Genomic DNA, 26177 nt, shown 5'->3' with positions numbered 1-26177 from the left:
AATAAAAGTGAAAACACATATAAAACTTAATCTAGCAAGATACAGTCTTTGTTCAAAATGGTTTCTCTCACCTCCAGTCTGCCTTCCGGCTTTTTTACTGGCTGGCCTTGCCAGGACCTACCACTGAGATCAAATCACTTGATTTCTTTGTCTTCTTAAAGTGAAAAATTAAGATGGTGTGTCTGTCTGCTCTTTATATCCCAAAGGGACTGTCTTTGTCCTACAAGTCAGGATGGCCTCCTGTAGATTCAGTCTACTGTCTCTCTCTGGGGAGCAGGAGCCATGTTAATTCTTTATCTCTCAAGTTCAGGCTCAAGATAATTCTTACTGGTTTAGCCTGATAGCTTTGTTTACTGCTAATATGTAAAGAGAGGTAAACCCACATTCCTTTGTCTTGGACAGACCTGTTTATCACCTTTACCTAGGCTAGATTGTCCTCTTAAACATGTTCTAGTAACATTATACAGAGAGAATTCGTAACTTCACATGTAAGATTACAACATGCATTTTACAATTATATTACTAACCAACATGTTATTTATCAGAGGGGTAGCCGTGTTAGTCTGGTTCTGTAGAAGCAGCAAAGAATCCTGTGGCACCTTATAGACTAACAGACATTTTGCAGCATGAGCTTTCGTGGGTGAATACCCACTTCTTCGGATGCAAGTCACTTGCATCCGAAGAAGTGGGTATTCACACACGAAAGCTCATGCTGCGAAACGTCTGTTAGTCTATAAGGTGCCACAGGATTCTTTGCTGCTTCAACATGTTATTAGCTTTCATACGACACCTCACAAGGTATATTTTGTACAAATATTATTGCAGTAGTGTGTAGGGTGTGAATACAGGGCTGCCTAGGGTCACAAGCAGATTGAAGCAAAGGAGATTAAGTGACTTGCCCAAGATCACACAAAATACAGCTATGAATTTAATCTAAATTTTCTGCTACCCTGTCCACTACCTTATCCACAAGACTATCCTTCCTCTCAGAGACATCCACAAGTACCTTCCTTCAGCCTCTCTACAAATAACTTCCCTTTGTAAATTCTGCCAAAAACTTCTGTTTTGCCTGGTGGTCTGCTCTCCAAGGCCTCAGCCACAGATACTGTCTAGTTACTATGCTGGAGGCCAAGGCTCTTACTATAAATCTCAAGGAATCAGAGGCTTCTGGTAAAAAAACATCAGTTCAAACAGATTTACAGTGTATCAACAGAATCATTAATTAAATTCTAAATCAGCTAGATCTGTACAATTCTAACTGAAGGCAATGGAATTGCACAGGTGTTGCTGAAGTCATATTTTGAATAAATTGGGTTTCCAAAGGTGCAAATGAGAACTTTACTAGCTTTATAAGTAATGGTATATGAGAAGGCAAATGCCCAGCTTGACTTTCAGACTGCACCGTAAATTTACAGGGCTGTTCAAAAGTAAATAGATTTTTCTAACAAACAGGACAAATTTAATATAAAATTGACACTTAGTAACAAGAAACCTCAGGATCTCATTGTTTACAATTGCTTTTCATAGAAAAGTCACTTCACCAATGGCATAGTTAACAAGAAGCAGTTTCTTAATGACATTGCATAGCACAGCAGCTGGCGCCTCAAAAATTACACTTCAGTGAGGCTTACAATTCCTGCTCACTTGGACTTTTCAGAAGAAGTCTCCTCTCCTTGGATTACTGAATATTTGGCTACTGAAACTTCTGCTGCTGCACTCTGGGTACAGACAAGCTCAGTCTAGCTTAGTACCCCTTATGAGCTGCCTATTCTGTCTCCTGACTTTGCAAGAGTGTTCCAAATCTGCTGAAATATTCTACGAGGAACGGCAGCTATACCTGATTGTTGAAAAGAAGAAGAGGACAGAATTTGCCTTGACTCCTCCTTTCTCTTAGTTTTATTTTTAATTATTTTTTTAAAGCAAGGAGTTCCTGCTCAAATGGGAAAAAAATCTTCCAGAAAGTTACTATCACCAGACCTTTCTCAAGAAAGAATAAAACCTCTTGGCTTTTCCCATTCATTGGCATGTTCATTTCCCCATGTGGGAAACGGAATCGGCCTTCATTCTTCTCTTTCTAATAGAGTTGGACAGAAATCCACTAAAGCTTGCTCTGCTTGTGCAGACTGACTCATGGTGCCCTGTGGATCTCTATGCCTGGGAAGAAATAGTGATTATTTCCTTGTATAGGCTAGAACTAAGGTAGCTCATTCTCTCTGGTGAATACATTATGACTGATATGGAATTATTCAACAGCTAAAACAGCATTAACTATGTACTACCTATGTACTACTGAATGACAGCCATATACTCTCTTAGGGCTTGTCTACACTTAGAACACTACAGCAGCACAGCTGTGCTAGTGCAGCTGCGCCGTTGCAGCACTTCAGTGTAGATGCTGCCTGTACCCACGGGCAGGGTTCTCCTGTCAGGGTAGGTAGCTCCTCCTGCCTGGGAAGCCTGCCCCTCTTCCGGCTGGGTCCCTACCCAGTTAACCCTGTGGGGGGTTGATTTGCTCAGTCTGTCCTTGAGCTCGGGGCACTGGGTCCGTATGTGGCGCCTCTGTCCACAGTAATAACAATTCACATTCTGTTGGTCCCCTCAAGCCGGTAGGTTGGTCCTGGTGCCGGTTGTTCTTCTGTGGGGGGGGGTCTCCACATTCCTCCTGGTGGCAGGTGTCCCAGGGTGACTCTCTCTCTGCACCGTGGTGGGCTTATTCTTTTGGGACTCCTCTGTTCCACCCCGACCGGCTGTCCACAAACTCATTAGCCAGCTACCCTGCAGGTCCTCTGGCTTTTTGTGCACCAACCATATCCTCAGGTGGGATGGGCAATGTTCATACAGGTGCTCCAGTACAATTAGTTTAACCGTGTCCTCCTGTAATCCACCTCCCCAAGAGGTAGTAGCTAGGTCAACTGAAGAAGTCGTCCATCAACCTAGTGCAGTCTACACTGGGAGTTAGGTTGCCATAGATTTTTCACACCCCTGAGAGATGTAGCTATACTGATGTAAATTACTAGTGCACACCTTAGCTGTTTGCTTTTCTGAAGCCACTGAACAGGCTTGTTGTGTATTTGGTTGTCATGGGTTTTGTTACTATGGCAACTGAGTTAGACTATTAAGGGATAGCTCAGCTGGTTTCAACCGGCTGAGTGAGCTCTCTGTGTCTGTAAATAAAATGGAGGTTTTGGTTAGTTGTCTGCTCTCTGGCCTCAAGTGATTGCTTCCTACACCGGCTGCCCCTAGGACATAACACTGGCGACGAGGATGAGATCCTGGTGCTGCTCCAGTTACAGAAGCGAAGAAGGTGCCAATATTCTTAACTGTTGTAGGGGCTAAAACCTACTCTCTGCTACGCAGCTTACTACACCCTGTTAAGCCTGAGACTAAATCTTACAGTGACATTGAGGAAATCCTGGGGTCTCATTTCTCCCCAAAACCACTGGTAATTGCTGAAAGATATAGGTTCCACAAAAGAGAACAAAAGGAAGATGAAACAGTTGTACAATTTGTAGCCATTTTAAAAAAGCTAGCAGAACACTGTGAATTTAAAGAGATGTTAAATGATGCCCTGCGTGACAGGTTAGTGTGTGGCCTCTGCAGTGAAGCTATACGGAAGCGCCTACTGACAGAGGCTCAGCTTACATTACAGAAGGCTGTTGATATTGCTGTCTCCATGGAACTGGCTACAAGGGAGGCACAATACATCGGTGCACCCCCTAGGGTGCAAAAAGTGTCACAAGAACCGACCCACAAAACTGTGCAGAGTCAAGAATGTTACCGCTGTGGTAAGCCAGGACACCAGGCATCAGAATGCTGGTGTAAGGACCTGGTGTGTCGACACTGTGGCAAAAAGGGACACATTGAGTGTGCCTGTAAACAAAAGAAAAAGAGGCCTGTGGTCTGGCCGACAAAAAGAGGAACCTTGCATACCCTAGAGCAGACCCAGGATGATCAAGGTGACACTGCCTCACAAGAGGAAGTGCCACTGCATGTTTTGTCTTTGGCAGCGGGCTCACATGAATACTGGGTAACCCCCTTATTGGAGGGCAAACCTATACGCATGGAACTAGACACCGGTGCAGCTGTCTCGCTGGTTCCTGAGACTGTGTATAAGGAAAAGCTACAGCATCTTCCGCTTAAGGCAACAAAAACTGTTCTGAAGACGTATACAGGTGAAGCTGTGCCCATGTTGGGCACTATTGATGTTAAGGTGGAGCTCAATGGACGGGCGGCTAAATTGCCACTGTTTGTGGTGAGAGGTAACTACCCAGCCTTAATGGGTAGGTCTTGGCTTGGGAAGATTCAGCTGAACTGGGCAGAAGTGCACCGGATGACTAAAGAAGAAACCAGTCTAACCCCTATACTAAGGAAACATGCTGCTGTTTTTGGAGATGATTTGGGAAGTATGAAGGGAATCACTGTGACATTGAACATTAAACCTGGCAGTCCACCAAAATATCTGAAAGCCCGAACTGTGCCATATGCCATCAGGCCAAAAGTTGAAGCAGACCTGGAACGCCTGGTCACCAATGGAGTCCTAATACCAGTTACCCATAGCTCATGGGCCACTCCTATCGTTCCAATAGTGAAGAAAGATGGCTCTCTCCGGATTTGCGGTGATTTTAAAGTCACTGTCAACCCAGTGTTGTGTGCAGAGCAATACCCGCTTCCCCGCATCGATGACCTCTTCGCAGGCCTGGCTGGGGGACAAAAGTTCAGTAAGATTGATCTGAGTCAAGCATATTTACAGATGCACGTCGATGAAAAGTCCCAAGAGCTGTTGACTATTGTGACTCATAAGGGGCTTTATCGATACTGTCGCCTACCCTTCGGAATCACATCGGCTCCCGCCCTGTTCCAGAGGGCTATGGACCAGATCTTGTGTGGCTTGTCAGGAGTTCAGTGCTATCTGGATGATATCCTGGTCACTGGAAGAAATGAAGAGGATCACTTAAAGAATTTAGAGGCTACCCTACAAAGACTGGAAGAGTATGGCCTACGAGTTCGCAAAGACAAGTGTGAATTCTTCAAGCCCTCTGTTGAATATTTGGGACACATCATCGATTCTGCAGGTCTTCATAAGGCCCCTGCAAAAGTTAAAGCTATTGTGGAGGCTCCCCCACCTCGAAATGTAAGCCAGCTGCGCTCATTTCTAGGACTACTGAACTATTATGGAAAGTTCATCTCACAGTTAGCCACACTGCTAAAACCACTTCATGAGCTCCTTGGGCAGAACAAGGCCTGGAAGTGGACTGAAGCCTGTGATGTTGCATTTAACAAAGCTAAGGATGCATTGTTAAATTCTGAAGTTCTAACGCACTTTGATCCATCCTTACCCCTGCAATTGGCCTGCGATGCTTCCCCTTATGGAGTGGGAGCGGTCATGTCACACATTATGCCTTCGGGAGAAGAAAGACCTATTGCTTTTGCTTCACGCACTCTAAGCAAAGCAGAAACTAACTACGCCCAAATCGAACGTGAGGCATTAGGAATTGTTTTTGGAATTAGGATGTTTCATCAGTACCTGTTTGGGCGAAAGTTTACTCTTCTTACAGATCATCGACCTCTGACATCAATTTTTGGACCCTACACAGGCATTCCCCCATTAGCTGCTAGTCGTATGCAACGTTGGGCATTGATACTTTCTGCACACACATATGAAATCAAATATCGGAAATCCACTCTGCACGGCAATGCAGATGGCCTCTCAAGGTTGCCTTTACCGGTCAAACATCAAGATAGTGCCCAAAAGGAAATCTTCTACTTTGAACAGGTAGAGAATACACCCATCACTGCTACTCAGATAAAGAAGGCAACCCGCGTTGACCCAGTATTATCCCAAGTTATGGACCTGGTGATGCATGGAAAATCTCGACAAACCTCTCCGGTCTCACCCGACCTTGTTCCCTACATGTCCAGGCGGACGGAGTTATCGGTCCAATCTGGTTGTTTGTTGTGGGGGAGGCGTGTCATTATTCCACCACCCCTGAGATCACAGATGTTAGAACAGCTACATTCCGGTCACTGTGAAATAGTGCGCATGAAGGAAATTGCACGAAGCTATTTTTGGTGGCCTAGATTGGACAGTGCTATTGAAGAGAAGGCAAAAGCTTATATGTCATGTCAGGGTGTAAGAAATGCACCCCAGTTGGCACCCCTACACCCATGGGACTGGCCTGAAAACCCGTGGCAACGTATTCACGTTGACTTTGCTGGCCCCCTTGAAGGAAGCATGTTCTTGGTGGCAGTAGATGCCCATTCTAAATGGCCAGAAGTCTCTATAATGCAGTCCACTACTGCAGAGAGTACTATTCAAAAACTACGAGGACTCTTTAGTCGTTTTGGTCTGCCAGAACAACTTGTGAGCGACAACGGACCGCAGTTCGTCTCTCAGGAGTTTCAAAATTTTATGAAGGCAAATGGGTTACACCACATCACGTCAGCACCATATCATCCGTCCACCAACGGATTAGCTGAAAGATTTGTGCAGACAATGAAAAACGCTTTGAAATCAGCAAAGGGACAACACTCCATTCAAAAGCGTCTGGATACCTTCTTACTTTCCTATAGAAACACACCTCATGCTACGACCCAGGCTTCCCCAGCCTTTCTAATGATGGGACGACAGCTGCGCACTTGCTTTGATCTGCTGAAACCTTCTGAACCCAGACAAACTGTGCAACATCAGCAGCAATATCAAGTCATCAGACGGGCACCCAGAGCAAAAGACCGAACCTTTAGCCCAGGACAGCCAGTTTTGGCTCGGAATTATACTTCCAGAGCTAAATGGGTCCCGGCCACAGTCATCACTCAAACAGGACCTGTTTCCTATACAGTCCGGACTGTAGAGAATCTTAACTGGCGGCGACATGTAGATCAGCTGTTGCCAGGTCATGCCAGTCTTCAGGACGCATCTGCAGTTGAGGGGTCTGACTTCACCCCTCCTGGTGAGACACCGAATCATGAGTCACCTGTTCCTGACTGTTCTCCTCCATTACCGCCGGCGGCTGAGATACCCCTTTGCCCAGCACGAGCTGATACCACCTCCTCACCTATTCGTGCTGCGGACCCTGAGCCCCTAGTACTTTCGGGTGCAACAACACCAGAAGTTCGCCGTAATCCACCTAGAGACAGAAGGCCTCCTCATCGGCTGGATCTTTAGTTAGGGCGAACCCACGGTTATGGGGCAAAATAATCCCCAGGGTTTAGCCGGGAATGGAGGCAGTCTACCCTCCTTCTCTAGTTTAGTGTGTGTTTTATTTTGGGGATGTTCTTATTGGGGGGGGAGGAATATGTTGTGTATTTGGTTGTCATGGGTTTTGTTACTATGGCAACTGAGTTAGACTATTAAGGGATAGCTCAGCTGGTTTCAACCGGCTGAGTGAGCTCTCTGTGTCTGTAAATAAAATGGAGGTTTTGGTTAGCTGTCTGCTCTCTGGCCTCAAGTGATTGCTTCCTACACCAGCTGCCCCTAGGACATAACAAGGCTCATGCAGCACTAAGGAAACTGCTGATCTACCCTGAAAACGTACATCAGCATAGCTTCCTCTCTCAGGGGTGTGAAAAATCCACAGCCCTGTGACATATATGCATGCCAAACTAACCCTTGTTAGTTTGTCTACACTTACATTTTATAGCGCTCTAACTTGTTGGCTCAGGGGGGTGAAAAATCACACCATCTCCCCCCCGCCCAGCGCAGCAAGTCTGAGTGCTTTAAAGTGCTAGTGTAAACATGCTCCGAGCGCTGCTAATCCCATCATGGAGCTGGATTACCAGGAGCGCTGGGAGTGCTTTCTCCCAGCGCTCACGAGTGACCACACTTGCGCTTCAAAGTGCTGCCACAGGAGTGTTCCCATGACAGCGCTTTGAAGTTTCCAGTGTAGCCGTGCCCCGAGAAGTCAAAGGCTTGAAATTTTGCTGTCCTAAACAATAATGTACCTTTTACACAGGGACAGAAAATGCCACACTTTGGAAAATGGCATGTACGGGACTTCAAGAGATGCTTCTTCAGTTTCTCAGCCAGTACACTGTATCACATAATAAGCAGCAGCAAATAGTATGTTTCATCTGAACACTGTACAAAATGTTAACTAATTAATCCTTGAAACCCCCTGTGAGATAGGCAAGCTATTATCCCATTTTACAGACTGGGAAGTGAGGCAGAAAGCTTGTGACTTGGCCTGGCTCACAGAAGGAGTCAGAGTAGGGAATTAAACTAACAAATTCTTCCTTTAGTCTTCTGCATACACCAGTAGACATTGCCTACATTGCTCAATGCTCAAGTGTCTGACCAAATTAAAAAAAAAGACTTAAAATGTATATTTACTAGAAAGACTTCATAGGAAGTATGGGGTTTATAGAAAATAATTCTGCACTTGTAAAAACAATAGTAAGATACTGTCAGTACAATACAAACCCCTGAGAGATGTAACTATACTGTTTCGTGGGTGAGTTTCTCATTCATATTTTCTCCTTTGTGAAACTCGGTCTTCCTATTTATTTTCTCAGTTTCTCAGGCCATATCACAGACATGGAAGCGCTACTAATTGATTTTGTGGTTTTTGTACTAACAGTCAGTCACAATACCAAACACATTTCTCTTTCTGCTACAAAGGGATAAGTTTCATTTTTAGAATGTCAGAATATTTTTACCTAGCTAAAGGAAAACAAACCAAATTCCCCTTCCTTGTCACAACCATATCCTTAAACTAAAGAAAGAAGGATCAGCAAACAATTATTGTTCAAATAATTCAATACTTTATTAAGTACTCTTTCTACTCATACGCACAAGGCAAATAAACCTCAAAATGTCCTTTGTGCCCTACATACCTCAATAAAACTACACAGATCATAAGATTATCAGAACATCTGATGACAAATTTTTATAATTATAGCAGTCAAACAGCATTATTTCTATTTAAAAGCACTGAATTTTATATTTTTCCCATTAACTTCAGCCTATTTTATGTTGCAAAATACTTGGACAACACTTGTGCCAACACAGTAACGTTTTTTCCCTGTTCTACCTTTTTAAAACCAAGAAATAAACAAGCAACAAAGAACATAAGCTTCACAATAGCCTCAGATTTATAAAGCTCTATGCATCATAAAGAAAATTTTAAGTATATCAAAAAACTACCTCCTAATAAAGCAGAGAGATCCAGGGAGTCCAAGAAAAAGGCAAGGAAGATGTAGGTGGAGATAAATAACTTGAGGATTTGTTTCTCATATCTAAATTCAGGAATGCTTCAAAACATCATAAGATGCTAAAAATGTATATTATGCTGAGCAGTAATTTTCTTACATATTGGTCTCTCAAGCTATATCAGTCTGCCAGGGGACTGGCATTGGGACACTTGAGCCTTGCCACTAAGGCTGTGTCTATACCAGCGGTGGGCAAACTACGGCCCGCGGGCCACACCTGGCCCGCAGAACCGTCCTGCTCAGTCCCCAAGCTCCTGGCCCAGGAGGCTGTCCCCCTTCCTCCACAGCCTCAGCTTGCTCACTCCACTGCTGGCGCAATGCTCTGGGTGGTGGGCTGTGATCTCCTGACCCGGGCTCTGTGCTGTGTGGTGGCGGCATATCTGGCTCCAGCCAAGCGGTGCAGCTGTAGCACCGCCAGCCACTGGTGCTCCAGGCAGTGCGGTAAGGGGGCAGGGAGCAGGGAAGTTGCATAGAGGGATGGGGAGTTCGGGGTGGTGGTCAGGGGGAGGGGCTGTGGATAGGGGTCGGGGTGGTCGAGGGGGAACATGGGGTTGGATGGGGCAGGGGTCCCGGGGGGGGGGCCCATCAGGAATGAGAGGAGGGGTTGGATGGGGCAGCAGGGATCCAGGGGCGGTCAAGGGACAGGGAGCGGGGGTTTGTGGATGGGGCAGAAGTCCCAGGGGGCAGCAGATAGGAGGTGGGGGCCGGGCCAAGACCCCCTCCCCTAACCAGCCCTCCATACAATTTATGAAACCCGATGCGGCCCTCAGGCCAAAAAGTTTGCCCGCCCCGGTCTATAAAGTACTTGGGAGTTCAATGGAAAAAACGCCCCACCAGTGCAAAAACCAGTTCAAATAAACTAGTAGGAGCATTAGGGTATGCGAAGTTCCAGCGGTTTCTAGAGTTTTCAAACACTGTTATTCCCTACTTTGCAGAGAAATTGTGAGACTAAATACAAGCAAGACTGTGAAGTATTCACATATTATGGTAACTGGGGGGAACAGGGGCAGATAAGTACAACACACAAACTCTCTGGTGCAGACAAGGCTTCAGGAGCTAGACTGACTCTGGAACAGGACAGCAGTGACCAACAAGCACTATCCCTGACAGCAGCTGAATGGCTTATATGTAGGGCCCCACAAAATTCACCGTCCATTTTGGTCAATTTCACGGTCATAGGATTTTAAAAATCATACATTTCATTATTATTACAGCTATTTAAGTCTGCGATTTCAGTGTTACAATTGTAGGGGTCCTAACCCAAAAAGGAGTTTTTGGGGGCGGGGGAGGAGTCGCGAGGTTATTGTAGGGGGAGTTGCGGTACTGCTACCCTTACTTCTGTGCTGCTGTTGACAGCGGTGCTGCCTTCAGAGCTTGGCAGCTGGAGAGTGGCAGCTGCTGGCTGGGAGCCCACCTCTGAAGGCAGAGCCACCGCCAGCAGCAGCACAGAAGTAAGTGTAGCATGGTATGGTATTGCCACCCTTACTTTTGTGCTGCTGCTGGCAGGGCACTGCCTTCAGAGCTGGCTGCCCAGCTCTCAAGGGCGTGCAGAAGTAAGGGTGGCAATACCATGTCCTCCCCCACCCCCCCAAAATAACCTTGACACCCCCCTGCAACTCCCTTTTGGGTCAGGACCCCCAGTATGAGAAACGTTGGTCACCCCCATGAAACACATATAGTATAGGGTAGAAGCACACAAAAGACCAGATTTCATGGTCCGTGACGCATTTTTCATGGCTGTGAATTTGGTAGGGCCTACTTATATTAAATGAACTGCTGATCTCAGTCCGGCTCCCAGTGGACTGGGATCCACATAAAAGAACAGCCTCCAAAATTAATATCTTTACAAACTGAAAGTCTCAAAGAGGCCAGGGACATGGAGGTGCCCCATTCCCTCCACAAAAAATGGTTTCTGCTTCCTCATAGCTCAGGGCCATGCCACTTTGGAGGTGCTGTGAGAGAGCTTGCACTGCCATGGGCGGCAGGTTATATATTTGTGTGGGGCCCGGGCCCCAGCAATATTCAGGGCTGGGCGCCCTGCTCCAGCAATAGTTGGAGCTGGGTCTCTCCCTCGGACCTGCCTGGATCGGGCCCCGGGCCCCGCAGGTCTCCCCCCGCCGCCGCGACCCTGCCTGGAGCAGATCTCAGCCCCCGCCTGCCCCCCCGCGTGTTCCACCCCCCCCTCCGCTGTGTCGCGTCCCTGCCTGCTCCGTGCTGCTGGAGGGCTCCGAGCAGAACTGCTGTCTGCTGCCGCAGGGTCCTAGTGCCTGCCCAACACTAATGGCAAGGCAGGCTGCCCTTACCCTGAGCCTCTCCAACGCCCCAAACCCTCAGCCCCAGCCAGAGCCCTCATTCCCCCCGCACCCTAATCCTCAGCCCCAGCCCTGAGCACCCCCACATCATGAACCCCTCATCCCCCTGCACCCTAATCCTCTGCCCCAGCCAGAGCCCTCATCCCCCTGCACCCTAATCCTCAGCCCCAGCCCTGAGCGCCCCCACATCATGAACCCCTCATCCCCAGCCCCACAGCCCTCACCCCACACTCCAAACCTCTGCCCTAGCCCTGAGCCCCCTCCTGCATCATGAACCCCTCATCCACAGCCCTCACCCCACAGCCCAAACCTCTGCCCTAGCCCTGAGCCCCCCCGCATCATGAACCCCTCATCCACAGCCCTCACCCCACAGCCCAACCCTCTTCCCTAGCCCTGAGCCCCCCCGCATCATGAACCCCTCATCCACAGCCCTCACCCCACAGCCCAACCCTCTTCCCTAGCCCTGAGCCCCCTCCTGCATCATGTACCCCTCATCCTCAGCCCCACAGTCCTCACCCTGCACTCCCTCCTATCCCCAAACTCCCTCCCCCTTCCCACACACCCCTTCCCAACCCCAAACTCCATCCCAAAGCCTGCACCCTTCACCTCCTCCTGCACACCCAGCCCAGAGCCTGCACCCAGCACCCTTCCTGCACCCTAATCCCCAGCCCAGGATCTGCACCCCAGACCTCCCCCGCCGAGCCCCCTCCCAGAGCCTTAGGCAGGTGGGGGCGGAGTTGGGGGGGCGGAGTTGGGGGCGGGTTCTGGGCCCCACCAAAATTTTTACAAACTTGCCACCCATGTGCACTGCCTCTGCCCATGTTATCAGTTACCTTTCATGAACATCAGCAGTAACTTCCAGACTATGGTTCATCATAATCAGACACATCAATCCATTTCTCTTCATCTTGTATATGGGTAGAAGTCAGGTGACAATCTGTCTTTTTTTTTAATCTCTAGGCTAAAATAACCACTCATGAAGAATGCAGGTATGGAAACAATGGTTTTGTCACTCACAAGGGCCCAAATTAGCCTCTTTTCCTTCACTTAGCAGGCATTTGTCATCAGACATACTAAGTTTAGAAAGGCACAGTACACAACAGTAAACAAAAGCAGTTCTTGGAGAACTTATACATCATCTTTTACATAAGGAACTCAAATCACTTTACAGACACTAATTCCCAATACCTCTAAAGTCTTGGCCCTATATTATAAACGACAAAGAAAAAAAAACAGAATAAAGGACTAGCCCAGCCATACAGCAAGTCAACGAGAGTTAGGAACAGAACTCCAAAGCTCTACTAGGAGTTGAGATCAAAATTCATTGCACAAATGCAAAGCTCGTGCCTGTGTAAAGCCACCTGGCAGCTAGGAGCGAAGCTGAGGGCTAGACTTGGCAGAGTGCTGGGCAAAGTGGAGGACCCATCACAGTCTGAGGGAACAACGGACCCTTCCTCCCTAACAGTGGCAACGGTAAGTGTAGGCCAGTAAGACACAAAGGCAAAAAAGGAGATGCAGGACAGTAGAAAAAGTAAGACAAAAAAATGTAGTAAAACGCTTATCTTTTCAGATGGGGATTTGACTTTTAGCTATTGAACCAAATCACCACCACCACCATCACCAGAGTAGTAGCTATATCCAATAGCAAGAAATGCCTTCCAAAAAGTGTATTTCTCAAAAAACTGCTATATTTTAAATGGGTTTTTTTGGGCTGGGAGAGGGGGATAAGTAAAGGGAGAAGAAAATCTATCCTCTCGCACTATGAGACAAACCTGAAACTAAATCCCTCCTCTACTGCAGCAAAAACTCCTCCCCAGAACTACAAGATTTCCCTCATTCATGCAAACATAGTGGAAGCAACAAATACTGGCACAGATATGGGTTGTGTGGATATTGCCCACTAGGCATTATGCCTGGAGTGCTGCCTGTCCTGGGGTTATGAACCCATGGTTAATTGGAAACTCATCTCTATCAGTTATTTGCCTAATTTAAAAGATAATAGAATCATTCCTCACTCAGTGTCTACAAGCAAGGTTCATTATTGAGGAAAAACTTTTACACGGTAAGTAGGTTGAATGCAAAATGTATATACTAAAAATTTGCATTCTACTGAAGAGATCTTTGCTGCAGTATTACTATTGCATGAAATACTTGTGTTTTCAATTACACTTATCATATAAGAAAGAATCTTTCATCTGGAAAGTGCAAGGTCTCATTTTCATATTATATCACATGACTCCAAGTAATTACCAGTAAATATGGAAAAAATATAAAGTTGTTTTTTGTTTTATTTTCTTGTAGAAATGATCTGCCCCAAAGAAAAAGATTTGTTAAGTTCAGTGTTGATAAATTACTCTCTGCTTACAGACGTGAAAAATGTTTACTTACAAAAACAAACAGACAAACTTTAGGAAATTAAGATTTTATCCTATTTGATATCACAGTAGAAATGGTCCAAGATAAAATTACAACATTTACAAACTAATGATGGTTGATGAAAAATATTGATGGACAACTTCAAAATGAGAAATGCCCTGTGATGTGAGACAACCAAAAAATTCTAGTCTAGCCAAATTAATTTTAAATTACTTACTAAATGCCAGACAAGCTGCCAGCCTGCACTTAGTGAAATTAGTACAATTAGCATCACATCAGACTTGAGGCTGCAAATGAGAAGTGGCTTCCTCACTTAGCGTATGTCTACACGTACAGCGCTACAGTGGCAAAGCAAAATAAATGGGTATTTTCCAACCAAGTCTGATAAGTTGTTAATTCCTCCTGAGTCCACGTTTAATACAAATAAGCAACTTGGGAACATGTATGTAGCTAATTATGTATGATCACAAAGAGACATTTTCTTTTCACACAGCCACATTTGAAATCCAGTTTGTCCCTTGATAAGTTACACTAGAACATTTTTTAAAAGGTAACATTATTGTATTGTTTAGTTCCATGGATTTTTTCAGTCTTCCAAGAAATATAATTTAATTGAATGTTGAGATCCCCTAATATATGTCCTAATTCCTTTTTGAATTCTTGGCCTGCATACAATATTTATCTAACTGCAAGCGCTTCAGTGCAGGGACTTTAGCACTCTATTGTTCTTTTTTATTTTTTGTAGAACACCACCATGAACAAGCGTATATAAATAACAGATATACTTTCCACAATAGTATTTTTATATATAAAAACAACGTTTGTTAGTGTATTCTAAATATTCCAACAATATTTTTAATCAGTAATATTTTCTCCTTAAACCAGATCTTAAAATAAGTCATTTTTCTCTCTGAATATCTGTGGTTCAAAATGAATGAGGGAGCATGTTTACGTTCATTAGTCATATATTATTATGCATATAGTATTTACTGTTTTATAGATTGAGTAGATGTATATGGCACTTTTCTTGGTACGGACATATTATTAAGATGGCAGACATATTATTAAGCAAGTTTACTAAGGAATGCCACTAAAAGCTTTGGTGGCATGATAAGAACAACAATGGACAGACTGAACATCCAGGAAGACCAGCTAGAGATCAGTCCAGGTGGTGTTTGATTTGCAAAGAGGCTACATCTCTTTGGGGTTTGCCATGACGATGATGATATGGCACTTTAACAAAAAAATAAATATACAGAAATAACCTCCTCACAATAAAACTAATGGTCCAGGGGCACATTTAAACTGATGCTATTTGTGATAATACATAGAACAAAACAAGTCAAACACACAACAGAGGATGGCCACTTTAAACACTTCATTATTTCCACCCTCTACCTTTTCATGTTTTTAATACAAGAGAAGGAAGGAACTTTGCAAGGTTTGCATGAGAAAACAAATATTTTGCAGAAAACTCTGTTTCTTAAGGGAGTGACAACCACTAACACAAACAAGGCAATGCAATACAAGTGCACATAATTCGTCAAACTGCAGGCCTCATAGTTTTAGTGGACCAGGCTAGTAATGTCATGCATTATGTTTACTTTTTATCTCAGGGTGGGATCCACTAGTTGGACTGTGTGCATTTTTGTCCCAGGGTCTAAATGTGTGATTCAAATGGTTCTTTTAGTAATCACCAATGAAGTAATCAATCAATGAAGAGTGTGTGTTTTAAAATAAAAGTGATAAAGCCCAGGAATTATTTATTTGATTGGTTGGGCACGTAGAGCTGATGTTTCATCAACATGTGCTCAATCCATATTAATACACGGAACCAGCTGTTGTCTGTGGAATCAGCATCTGCTGGAATAATGGAGACTGAACATTTTAATCAAAATGGTAGTACCAAAGACCTGCATCACAGAACTGGAGCCCACTGTGGATCTGCTGGGGTTTAGGATTCCTGCTTCCCACTTCCCATCCCACAGCCATGAAAATCCACATCAGGGCTTTGTGTGAAAATGAAGGGATTCTTTTGCCTTTGGGAAAGGCCTGCGGAGGAAATAGACAGATATTATATTTCCTGTGGTTCTGACAGGAACCACAGGAAATGGCAAGAACCTTTTAGGGGTCTCATCTGCCCGCTCTTCTAAGAAAATATTAATAAGTCTAAGGTAGAGACAGTAGAACTGGCCACCCTCTGGTGCTCCTGACAGTCCCCCAGGAGCAGACCTAGTCAATTCCCTAAGCCAAGAGTAACCTAAATGCCACCACTTGTAGGGTGTAAATGAAAAAATTCAGGGGGGGAGGGGAGGAATCAGTTGAGTCACTGGGGGAGATGGGCAGGAGACAGCCACTCAAGACAGAAGCCACCATTAACCAGAGTAGGTCAAAATGCCATGGCCATGTTGTGAAGCAAGAAAGGGAAATAGGATCTGTTAGCACTGCGGAGGGGGAAGAACATGGAGGGAAAAAAGCCTCAGAAAATAAAATTACAGGGAGCAAACTGGAGCCTCCATATGATGACCACTGCAAAGGGTTGCCCGCAGAAGCGCAGCTTCAGGGCGGGGCGGAGGAAGGAAGGAAGACAGAAACGCAAGTCCTAAAGAAATCCCCCATTCTCCTCCCTGCATCCTTGTCTCCTCCATCCATTTTTAGTTCGGAAGTCTTTTTTACTCTGCTGGACCAAAGCCTTTACTTTTACCCTCAGTCTCACATATGCATCACCCACCCATTGCTTCCATGTTTATCCCATACCTCTTTCATTCAAGAGCTGCCTGCCAGCTACTTCCTCTTTAACTTCAGTTAAAGCCAGTGTTTCCCTAAGTTATAAAACCCCACCCAGACCCCACTGCCTTCATCAACTGCTTCCTCAGCTCTCTCCTTCCCTTTCCTGCTCCTCCTGCTGGCATGGGAGAAAATAGCTCCCATTAACTTTGGCTTTTGCCCTTTTCACTGAACAGAAATCGCCATTCTTTTTCCCTGCCCACACAACTTCTCCACCGTTCTGCACCTATAACACCGTAAAATAACCACCTATTCTCTTGCCTAGGCTTCAGAGATGCCATGTTCTCATGGCACTCTTCTCTCTGACTGCTCCATCAGTGTATCCTTTTTTAGAGGATCCTCCTCTTCCTCCCCCCCGCCGACCCCCGACCCTTTCCGCTCTCTCACTGTGTCTCGGGACTCCTCTTTGGTCTTCTCCCTCTACAGCCTACCTGGAGTGACCTCATACATTCTCTTGCCTTCTATCGCCATCTCTGTATTGATGAATCCCATATTTCTCTCTCCAACCCCAATTTTTTTTCCACTTTTCTCAGACTCTCATTTCTTCCTGGATTGCCTGCTGCCAACTCAAACAGAAAATGATTAAAATTGAACTCTCCATACTTTCTTGAAAACCTTCTCTATTTCTCAGCCATTTCTAGCATCCTCCCTTCCCTATCCCACCACCTCATCCCCTCCCCCACCCCCCGGCTTCCAATTATAGTGTTATTTTTTGATGCCTCTGTCGCCACTCCTAACCCTCTCCCCAACTTTCCACCCACACAGACACTGCTATTTCTTTCTATAAAACATTTCTGAAAAATCTGCCCCTCTCCATCCACAATGCAAAACTTTGTAAGTTCTTCAACTGAACTGGGAGCCTAAAATGCAGCACCAAAAACTTTAGGTTCAAAGCTGTTTTTTTCACAGCAGCAGCTGGGCTTGGAGAGGGAAGGAAAGAGTGACATCCTTTTTCCAAGTCCTACTTTTAGCACCCCATCCCTTCGAAATATACCTATAGCTGCCTTCTTCCCAATACTACCCTCCTCAATCTCGTCCTCAGAAAGAAACAGATGTTTCCTTCCCAGGAACCCCAAAGACTTGCCTCTCTGCAACCAACCACCTCTCTCTCTACACTGTCCCTGTATTTCCAGGAATATCTTCCTTGCTCTCAAATTTCACCCTCCCTCCCCCATGCCCCTCAATGGCCATCACTTCCTCACTGCTCTCTCTCTCTCTCTCTATGCCTGCTCCCCTCCTTTTAAAGGAGCAGCAGCTCAGAGGTGGCTTTGCTCTTCACTTCCCCTCCCCCAGAGATGGGGGGAGCTACTGGGGAGACATTTTCAATTTAGAATCATACACATTTTCTTCTTAACACAGACCCCATCAAAGGCCGCACTTCAGAGCATCAGGGCCAGAGGTTGCACACTAATGGCATATTCAGCAATCTGGTCTGAAGAGTGACTGTAGAAATGGCATGAGATGGTTCCATGTTTGTCTAAAAGAAATTATTTCCATATCAAATGTGCTCAATTTACAAGTAAAATTATGCGTTTTCTAATTGCCAGCCCTGCAAACTTCCTTCTCATCACTCATAAGGATCCTGTGTCTTCAACAGAGTTGCACAAATGTTTCTGGTAACTTAAAGGTTGAGTTTGCACGCTTGTTAATAAAACAATATGTTTCTGTCAAGTGAGCAAATGTTACATAGAATCAGACACAAAACAAACATGGAAACAATACCATTTTACACAGTTACTTTTCAGGGCAGAACTGCATTTTTACCTATTGTTTACAAAGTGCACATACAAGTCTCCATTTCCCCCCTCCCTCCGAATATCTACACCCTCCATCATAGAACCAAAGACAACATGCACTTACCTTCATCTTTCAAGCACATTATTCTAATTATTCCCCTTCCTCCCACATCACTTGGTAAGTTCTCTAGTTCAACTGTCAACTCCTTGCAGCAGAGTCCCTCTCATCATCTCAAGCTGTAAAGCACCTAGCAAACAGCAAGACTTACACAACTAACCAAAAAAGAACAATTAATCATTATGTAGTTATTGAAAGAGCTGATGTTATTAAAGATAAACCAACATAGAATATTGCTCACTATAACTGTTTTACTATACTGCTGCTGCAATATTTTTAAAGTATTGTATATTTTAATGGGCACTTTTACAATTGATGGTGTTCATATGCTCTGTTGCCAATAGCAGTACGAGTAATACAAAGTGCTACAGACGTAACAATAAAGTAATTAAAGACTATTGTAATGAATATACTCGAGAGGGCAGAGTTACAGTAGCATGACTGATTTTAAACATTATCCAATATGAATAGATAACTATGCAAGCCTAGTGTTCCATTAATATTTCTTCCATTTCATTTTTTTCAAGTTGTCAAAAAGCAACATCTATAATGAGAGAAACTGTATTTTTTGTGAATAAGTTTAACTGGGGTTTATTATTGATTCATATTTATTTATTAATTCTCCACTTGTTACTTTATAAGAAAGGTGTTATTTAATAATATAGTAATACTGTGATCCTAAAAATAGTAATACAAAATTCTTCAGCTCAGAGACAAACTTGAATCAAAGGATCCTACTGTATATTAGTAGATTTCACCACATATTTTCTCAAATGAAGGGTTTATTTTTACAAAAGTTCTGCTCAGGAAACAATGTAAAGGGTAGAGGAATGAAAAGTGTTATTTTGACTCCTCTTCTTCTCCAATGCTATTTACAAATTGTATCAAGTCAGCTGCTTGGCAAATAATAAACCAAAGAGAGGACAGCAATAGCAAAGAGTTTCTTAAAACACCAAAATGTTATTTTATATTTGCATTTGATGTAAACAATAGAGTTTACACTATTGTTACACAGTTACACTAGCACAGCTATGATGACATTATTCAGCCAAGAAAGGGATATGGTACCACAAAGATGAAGGACTAAAAGTAGTAAGGAATTGTTATCTGTATTCTAAATGTTTCTATAGTACAGAGGTTCTCAGACTGGGGGTTGGGACCCCTTAGGTGGTCGCAAGGTTATTACATGTCGGGGGGGGTGGTCACAAGCTGTCAGCCTCCACCCCAAACCCTGCTTTGCCTCCAGCATTTATAATGGTGTTAAATATATTTAAAAGTATTTTTAATTTATAAGGGGGGGGGTCTCACTCAGAGGCTTGCTATGTGAAAGGGGTCAGCAGTACAGAAGTTTGAGAACCACTGCTATAGTAGCTGAAACAGTCATTAAAACAGATGTACCAAAAAGGAAGGCACAGAAATAAAACAAAAGCTACCCACTTGAAAACATTTCATTGATTTAAAGTATTATATTTGTCTTTTCCATTTATTTGATCACTAAATATAATATTTTATAACACACCACACACCTTCTCTGTAATTATATTCTTGGCATCCAAGAGATTTCTTTATTACAGCAAGGTGATTGTTAGTGAAGGAATGTTTATGATGGACTACCCTCAACTGACAGCTAGAGCTTTATAGCACAGAAGTAGCCATCTCACAAAAAGCCTGATGATGAAAATGCACCAAATTAAAAATGAAGGTCCGATTTTCAGAAGTTCAGAGCATCCACAACTTTGACTAAAATTAACATAAGCTATGGGTACTCAGCTTTAAAAGCCAGGCCTTAAAAGTCTTCATTTCCACTTGTGGATCAGACTACCAGAGCAACACCAACATATTTTGTTTTTCTATTCTCCATCCTTATGTCCGTATATAAAAGGTATGGCTTCATCTGCAGCTGCTTTTCTTTTGTTAAGTCATGAGAATTCTCAAGCAAGCCTCTTAGAGGAAGAAATTATTATTTTGATAGCAGTGAGCAAATAGCCTTCTACCCCACCAACAGCTGAGTTGCAACGCAAAGACCAAACAAATAATAGCCTCCTGTATCAATATGACAACACAAAAAATGGTAAATATGCTCTTGAAGCTTAATAATATACAGCAAGAGCAGGAAAAGGCTGCTCTGATACAGGTCCCTCCTTCCCTTCTCCCACATCAATTCATATAAAACATTCTAGACTTCAGATGCGCACATATGATATCTGGTCAACAGGAACTAATGACACTATTTTACACTCTCCATCCCGTGGGCAATCACCCCACAGCAACAGATCTGGTAAACTGCCACTCACTTCTTCACAACATATCTAAGCGTAACAGCATCTCTAAGATTCAATATGGGGCCCTGAGGAGTAGTGGCTTTAAGAAGCTAGCTAGTGCATTATTCTGTTTAGAAAGAATGCTTTCAAGGTACACATTTTGTCTCAAAGATTTAAAAGCAAAGGGAAAGCATGTATCAGTAAGTAATCCTCAAAATGTTACATAAAAAGTTTAATAAAGGAATTGGCTGAAATGCTCAAAACTATATATATATATATATATATATATAAAACTTTGTTTAGCTGAAGGTAGTGCAAAGTCCAGGAGAAAGCAAAGAGAGCAGTAATGAGGAAAGCTTGAGCAGATTAAAGAGAGTGGAAGAGGATATATACATGAAAGAGTGGGAAAGAGAGATATAGGCCAAGTTATGAAATAATTTGAAAGTAGCAGCACCTTAGGTTGTTCACAGAAGAAAATGAGAACAGAGGGCAGATGTTCAAGACAGAAATTGATAAGAAGAGATAGATATGATCAGGTACACAAGAAAGTATGATGGCTTTGGTGACAATATTTTGCACAGATTGAAAGAAAAAAAGTGAGGAAAGAACAAGTGGAGACCATAGAGGTGGTGGTTATAGAAAGTGAAAAGTTAGCAGGACTTGAACAAGAGAGTACGCAATAAGATTCTAAATTTTATGCCAAAAGCTTAATGTTTACCTCAGAACATTACTGAAGTCAACCTTACCAAACACCTACAGTTGTCTAATTTAGACAGCTGGGCAGCACAATACAAAACTTAAAGCATCACTGAAACTAGTCTGACAAGGTGTATGTTTAAGGGAATCTAACTTGTACTAAGGGAGGAATTTTAGGAGTTAAAGGTTAACATGGCAGGCTAATAAAATTACACTTTTATATTTTCCCCTACAATATATATTTCCTGCCATCAGACAAACAAGGAAACCAATCAGTCTTTGTAAAAGTTATAAATGTAACCCCCAAAAAACCCTTTAATCCACTATGCCATTTCAGGCCCCAGTCCTGTAGACACTTGTATAAAGTTAAGCACATGCACATGTGAGCAGTGTATTTGCAGGACTGGGGCACAGTATGTGTAAGACTGAGAAAACTGCAGTGCAGTACCTGTTACCAATATGCATAGACTGGAGCAATGCCTCTCATAACTTTTTTAAATCATCAATTTGGGTGTTCGATGAAAAAGAGAAATAAAATGTGGAAGAGGTAAAGATACCAGCTAAAATAATCTTCTGCTGAGTTAGGTAAGATGCTAACAGTCATTGTGAGCTCTCATAGAGTCCTCCTCCACAACCTGTTGAGCAAAAGGGAGCGTTGTCAACAGTCCCATACTCCATCTGAGGACAAAACACACAATAGCCATGACATACTTTGTTTGGAAGCAATGGGTTAGTTATGTTTACTTGGGTTGAGCATTACAATATTAGCTTGTGTGCTTTTCACTCTTTATTGGACCACACAAATATTTAAATTGAGACAATAAGATTTCCTTTTATTTTCAAGAGCAGAGAAGTAGCGAGAGTGCTATTATTTCATTTTACTCAGAAGACATAGAAGAATTACTGATTAGATGCAACTGATCTGGTTTCATGACCAGTCGTGTTTTAACGCTACATGTTGTCTGAATAAACATGATCTTTAACAATAAGCTGGCAATCTATGATATGTTAGTTCAAATAGAGTATAGCACTGAACTAAATATTTATTGATCTTACTACATAAACTTCTGTAAGTATATCCTTAATATATTGATTTTACCTGATTTCTTATTAAAATTCTTCCTTAGAAAACATTTTTGCTCAGAAGTAAAATTAGCACTATAATAAATTGTGATTCAGACCCAGAACATTATTCGCTCTTTCCTCTAAGGCCTGGTCTACACTAGGGTGGGGGGTCGAACTAAGGTACGCGACTTCAGCTACGCGAATAGCGTAGCTGAAGTCGAACTACCTTAGTTCGAACTTCTTACCTGTCCAGACGCCGCGGGATCGAAGTCCGCGGCTCCCCCGTCGACTCCGCCACTGCCGTTCGCGGTGGTGGAGTTCCGGAGTCGACGGGAGCGCGTTCAGAGTTCGAACTATCGCGTCTAGATTAGACGCGATAGTTCGAACTCCGAGAAGTCGAACGCTACACGTCGACCCGGCAGGTAAATATAGACCTACCCTAAGATATACCAAGATTTCCCCTATTTTGAAAAATGATTATAGTTTGAAAGGGAGAAAGGAATTACTAACATTGTCTTAAGCGAGGTAGATGCCCTGCAAGCTTCCCCAGATATCTCTACCCACGCACCCCAAACTTAACCTGCAACACTGCTATTCCAACTCTTGGGTTTCTCTTGAGCAGAGACCATCATGGTGCCAAATTCTGTTGGTTAAGTGTGCACACAGCATAAGTAGGTGCACACAGAATAAACAGTCAAAAGCTTACAATGAAAATAAATATTCTGGAACCAGTTCTTTTTTCATACTGTTGAAATTACACATCTTGTAATTAATTATACTGTTGAAGTTATATTAATATAGTTTCCTATCCTAGTTCATAGAGCACCAAATACACCTCTATCTCGATACAACACTGTCCTCGGGAGCCAAAAAAATCTTACCACGTTATAGATGAAACCGTGTTATATTGAACTTGCTTTGATCTACCAGAGTGTACAGCCCCCCTCCCCCCCCCGCACTGCTTTATTGCATTATATCCGAATTTGTGTTACCTCGGGTCACGTTATATCGAGGTAGCAGTGTACATTGGAAAGGGGATATTTCTTCTCATTTTGGTACTACAACTGACTTCTCAACAAAAGAATTGCAAACTCTGAACATCAACTGCACAAAGTGTGTGGGAGAAAGGAGAATATTCAGATCTCTGGAATATGTACTTCTTACATGTCTCCCAGAAATGTATGTGGAACTCTTAAATCTTTAGTCTTACATTTGCAAGCTATTACATATTTTTAATATTACTGTAATTTAAAAATGACCCCTGAAGCCATACCGTGTACAAATATAGTTAAATTGAAATAAACCTCACTGATGGCATAAGAAGAAGCCAGGAACAAGCTTCAAAGTTTGTAATTTTAAGAAGGGACAGCCCAAAAACAACCAAAAAAGAGGACTTGTAAAATGTATTATAATTTATAAGAAATGCAAATCTAATACCATAGTACTTAACTCCCAGAGCTGGGTGAGCTGTAGCAGCTCAAACCAATGCAACTATGGGCTGTCAAGAATTCAATTTTCAGCTGAACTCTGTTAAAGTCAAGGCAGCAGCAGATCCCAGTGGATCTCTCAGCAGTATGTTTCACAGAGGTGCAGAGAATGCGGCCCGCAGCCGGGTAAAGCTCTGAGAAGAGAGACATGTCTGTACAAGAACCCGAGGACCCTTGTAGTTACCTACGCCGCTAATGCCCGTGTGTATTGACCGCGGAGAGAAGTCCCCCCCGCCGCCCCGCCCCCCGCAAGAGAGATACCCGTGCGGGACAAGGAGAGAATTATGCCTCAGCCACAAGGTACAACGTTGGCACAGTCTGACACAGCAATCCTGCAACTTCAGTCGGAAATGTCAGCGTGCACCTGGGTGTGTGTGACGTTACCAGGCCTAATACGGAGCCGTTCCTGCACTTTAGACAGCCAGGCTTATCGCCTGCCAGCAACCGCAAAGAAGTTGGGGGGGGCGGTTAGGTTACTCGCTCCCTCCCCGAATAGCGCTGCACGGCGAACACTAGCTGTGACACCCCCCCCCACACACACACCCCAAGGGGCCTGAACCAGCGGTGTGACCCCAGAGCCAAGCCCGGCTCTTTGCTTTTCCCTGCAGAGCTACAGGTGCGGACTATGGGCGCAGTGACCGCCTCTTGCTGAACCGGGGCGGGAGGAAACAGGAAAGGCAGAAATCCCAAGGGGGCAACTACAGCTCCCCACACATCACATCCCCAGGACCCTTGCACCGCGGATTGCCCCCCCCATCATCACTTTCCGGGGGGGCACAAACGGCATTAAGATGAGCACGAAGCCATTACAATGTAGCAGCTCAGATGCGCGGGGGAGAGAGGGAGGAGATGGCGGCTCCCCCTGCCGATGCAGCACGCCCCCACCGGGCATACACCCCCCCGCCCCGAGCGCCCTAGCCCAGGGATCGTGGCAGTCCCGGGGGTGAGGAGCAGGTGCAGCTCCCGAGGGGGGTGGGGAAGGAGGAGGGGAGTGTTTCCTCCATACGCACTGCCGGGGGAGGGGAAAGCAGATGCGGGTGGTTTGTACCGAGTGGAAGGGGGGGGGCCGGGGAAAGGAGAGGGGCCAACAGGGGCCGCCAGTGTAGTGCCCTGGAGGGCAGGTGCGTGGAACGCAGGCGGGGAGGGGGGGCGGGGGCGTGTCAAGGGGCTGCGCGCTATTAGGGAGGGGGACGCGTGTGTTACTCACGGGGGGCTGCACGGGGGCACCAGCATGGCATGGCGGGGCTACGGCGCTGTACTCACCGGCAGCTCCACGTTGACGTCGGTCCCGTCCAGCAGGAGCACCCGGCACTGCAGCGCCGCTTTGCTGTCTCCGGCCGCCGGGATGTGGACGGCGGCTCCGGCGCTGTGCCCGGCTCCTCCGGGGTGCGGGGAAGAGGGGAACCCCTCCGCGGCGGCGGCTCCTCGCAGCCCCCCGTCCCGCTCGTCCCCCGCCCCAAAGGCGGCTCCTCGCCCGGCTCCACGTCCAGCTCCTCGCCCGTAGCGCTGCATCGACCGCCGGCCAAAGGTCCTGCGCAGGAACCGCAGCATCCTGGGGGCGCCCTTCCCGGCCGCTCACACCCCCGAGCCCGCAGCTCCGCGCCCAGCCCCGGGGAGCCTCCCAGAGCAACCCAGCAGCGCCGCCCGCCGGGAGCCAGGCACCGGGGCCAGCCCTCCCCGGCTCCCAGCTCCGCCCTCTGCAGCGCCGCCCGGCAGAGAGAAGGGGGCGGGGGAGATGCAGCCCCTCCTGCAGCGGGAGCCGCGCCGCGGGGCGGCCAGGGGGAGCCGCTGCTGCTGCTGCTGAGGCGGAGCAACCTGTAGTGGCGGCGGCTGTGGCGGCTCCTGGGGGAAAGGTCCCGCGGCGGCCGCCCGTGCGCTGGCGCTGCTTGCCCCGGCTCCCGCCCGGCTGCCCGCCGAGTCTGCGCCGCCACTGCGCCCTGAGGTGCCGGCCGGGGCGCTCGCCCCGCGGGGCTGCCGGGCTCCCACCTGCTCCCGGCTCCGGCAGGACGCGCGCACACGCTCCGCGCGGGGAGGGCGCCTGCGCCGGGACTGCCCCCGCTCCACCTCCGGCCAAGGAGGGACAGGAGGGCAGCGGGCGGGCCGGGGAGGCGGAGGAAGGTTCAAGCGCAGCGTTT

General features: G+C 45.5%; 1 protein-coding gene across 3 annotated transcripts in view; it reads right to left on the bottom strand.

Moving 5' to 3' along the window:
• The window catches only part of EPB41L4B (erythrocyte membrane protein band 4.1 like 4B), a 290295-nt gene extending 264358 nt beyond the window's left edge, over positions 1-25937 (bottom strand). For all 3 annotated transcript variants that reach the window (XM_045005334.1, XM_045005335.1, XM_045005336.1), the window contains exon 1: positions 25306-25937. In XM_045005334.1, coding sequence (XP_044861269.1) covers positions 25306-25593 — 288 coding nt within the window. In that variant the 5' untranslated portion in view covers positions 25594-25937. The remainder of the gene's footprint in view (positions 1-25305) is intronic.
• Positions 25938-26177: the final 240 nt, after the last annotated feature.

The sequence above is a fragment of the Mauremys mutica genome, chromosome 2, assembly GCF_020497125.1.
Source record: "Mauremys mutica isolate MM-2020 ecotype Southern chromosome 2, ASM2049712v1, whole genome shotgun sequence".
Lineage (NCBI taxonomy): Eukaryota > Metazoa > Chordata > Testudines > Geoemydidae > Mauremys > Mauremys mutica.
Note: the sequence above shows the minus strand (reverse complement) of the source record. Positions and strands in the feature narration are given on the sequence as shown.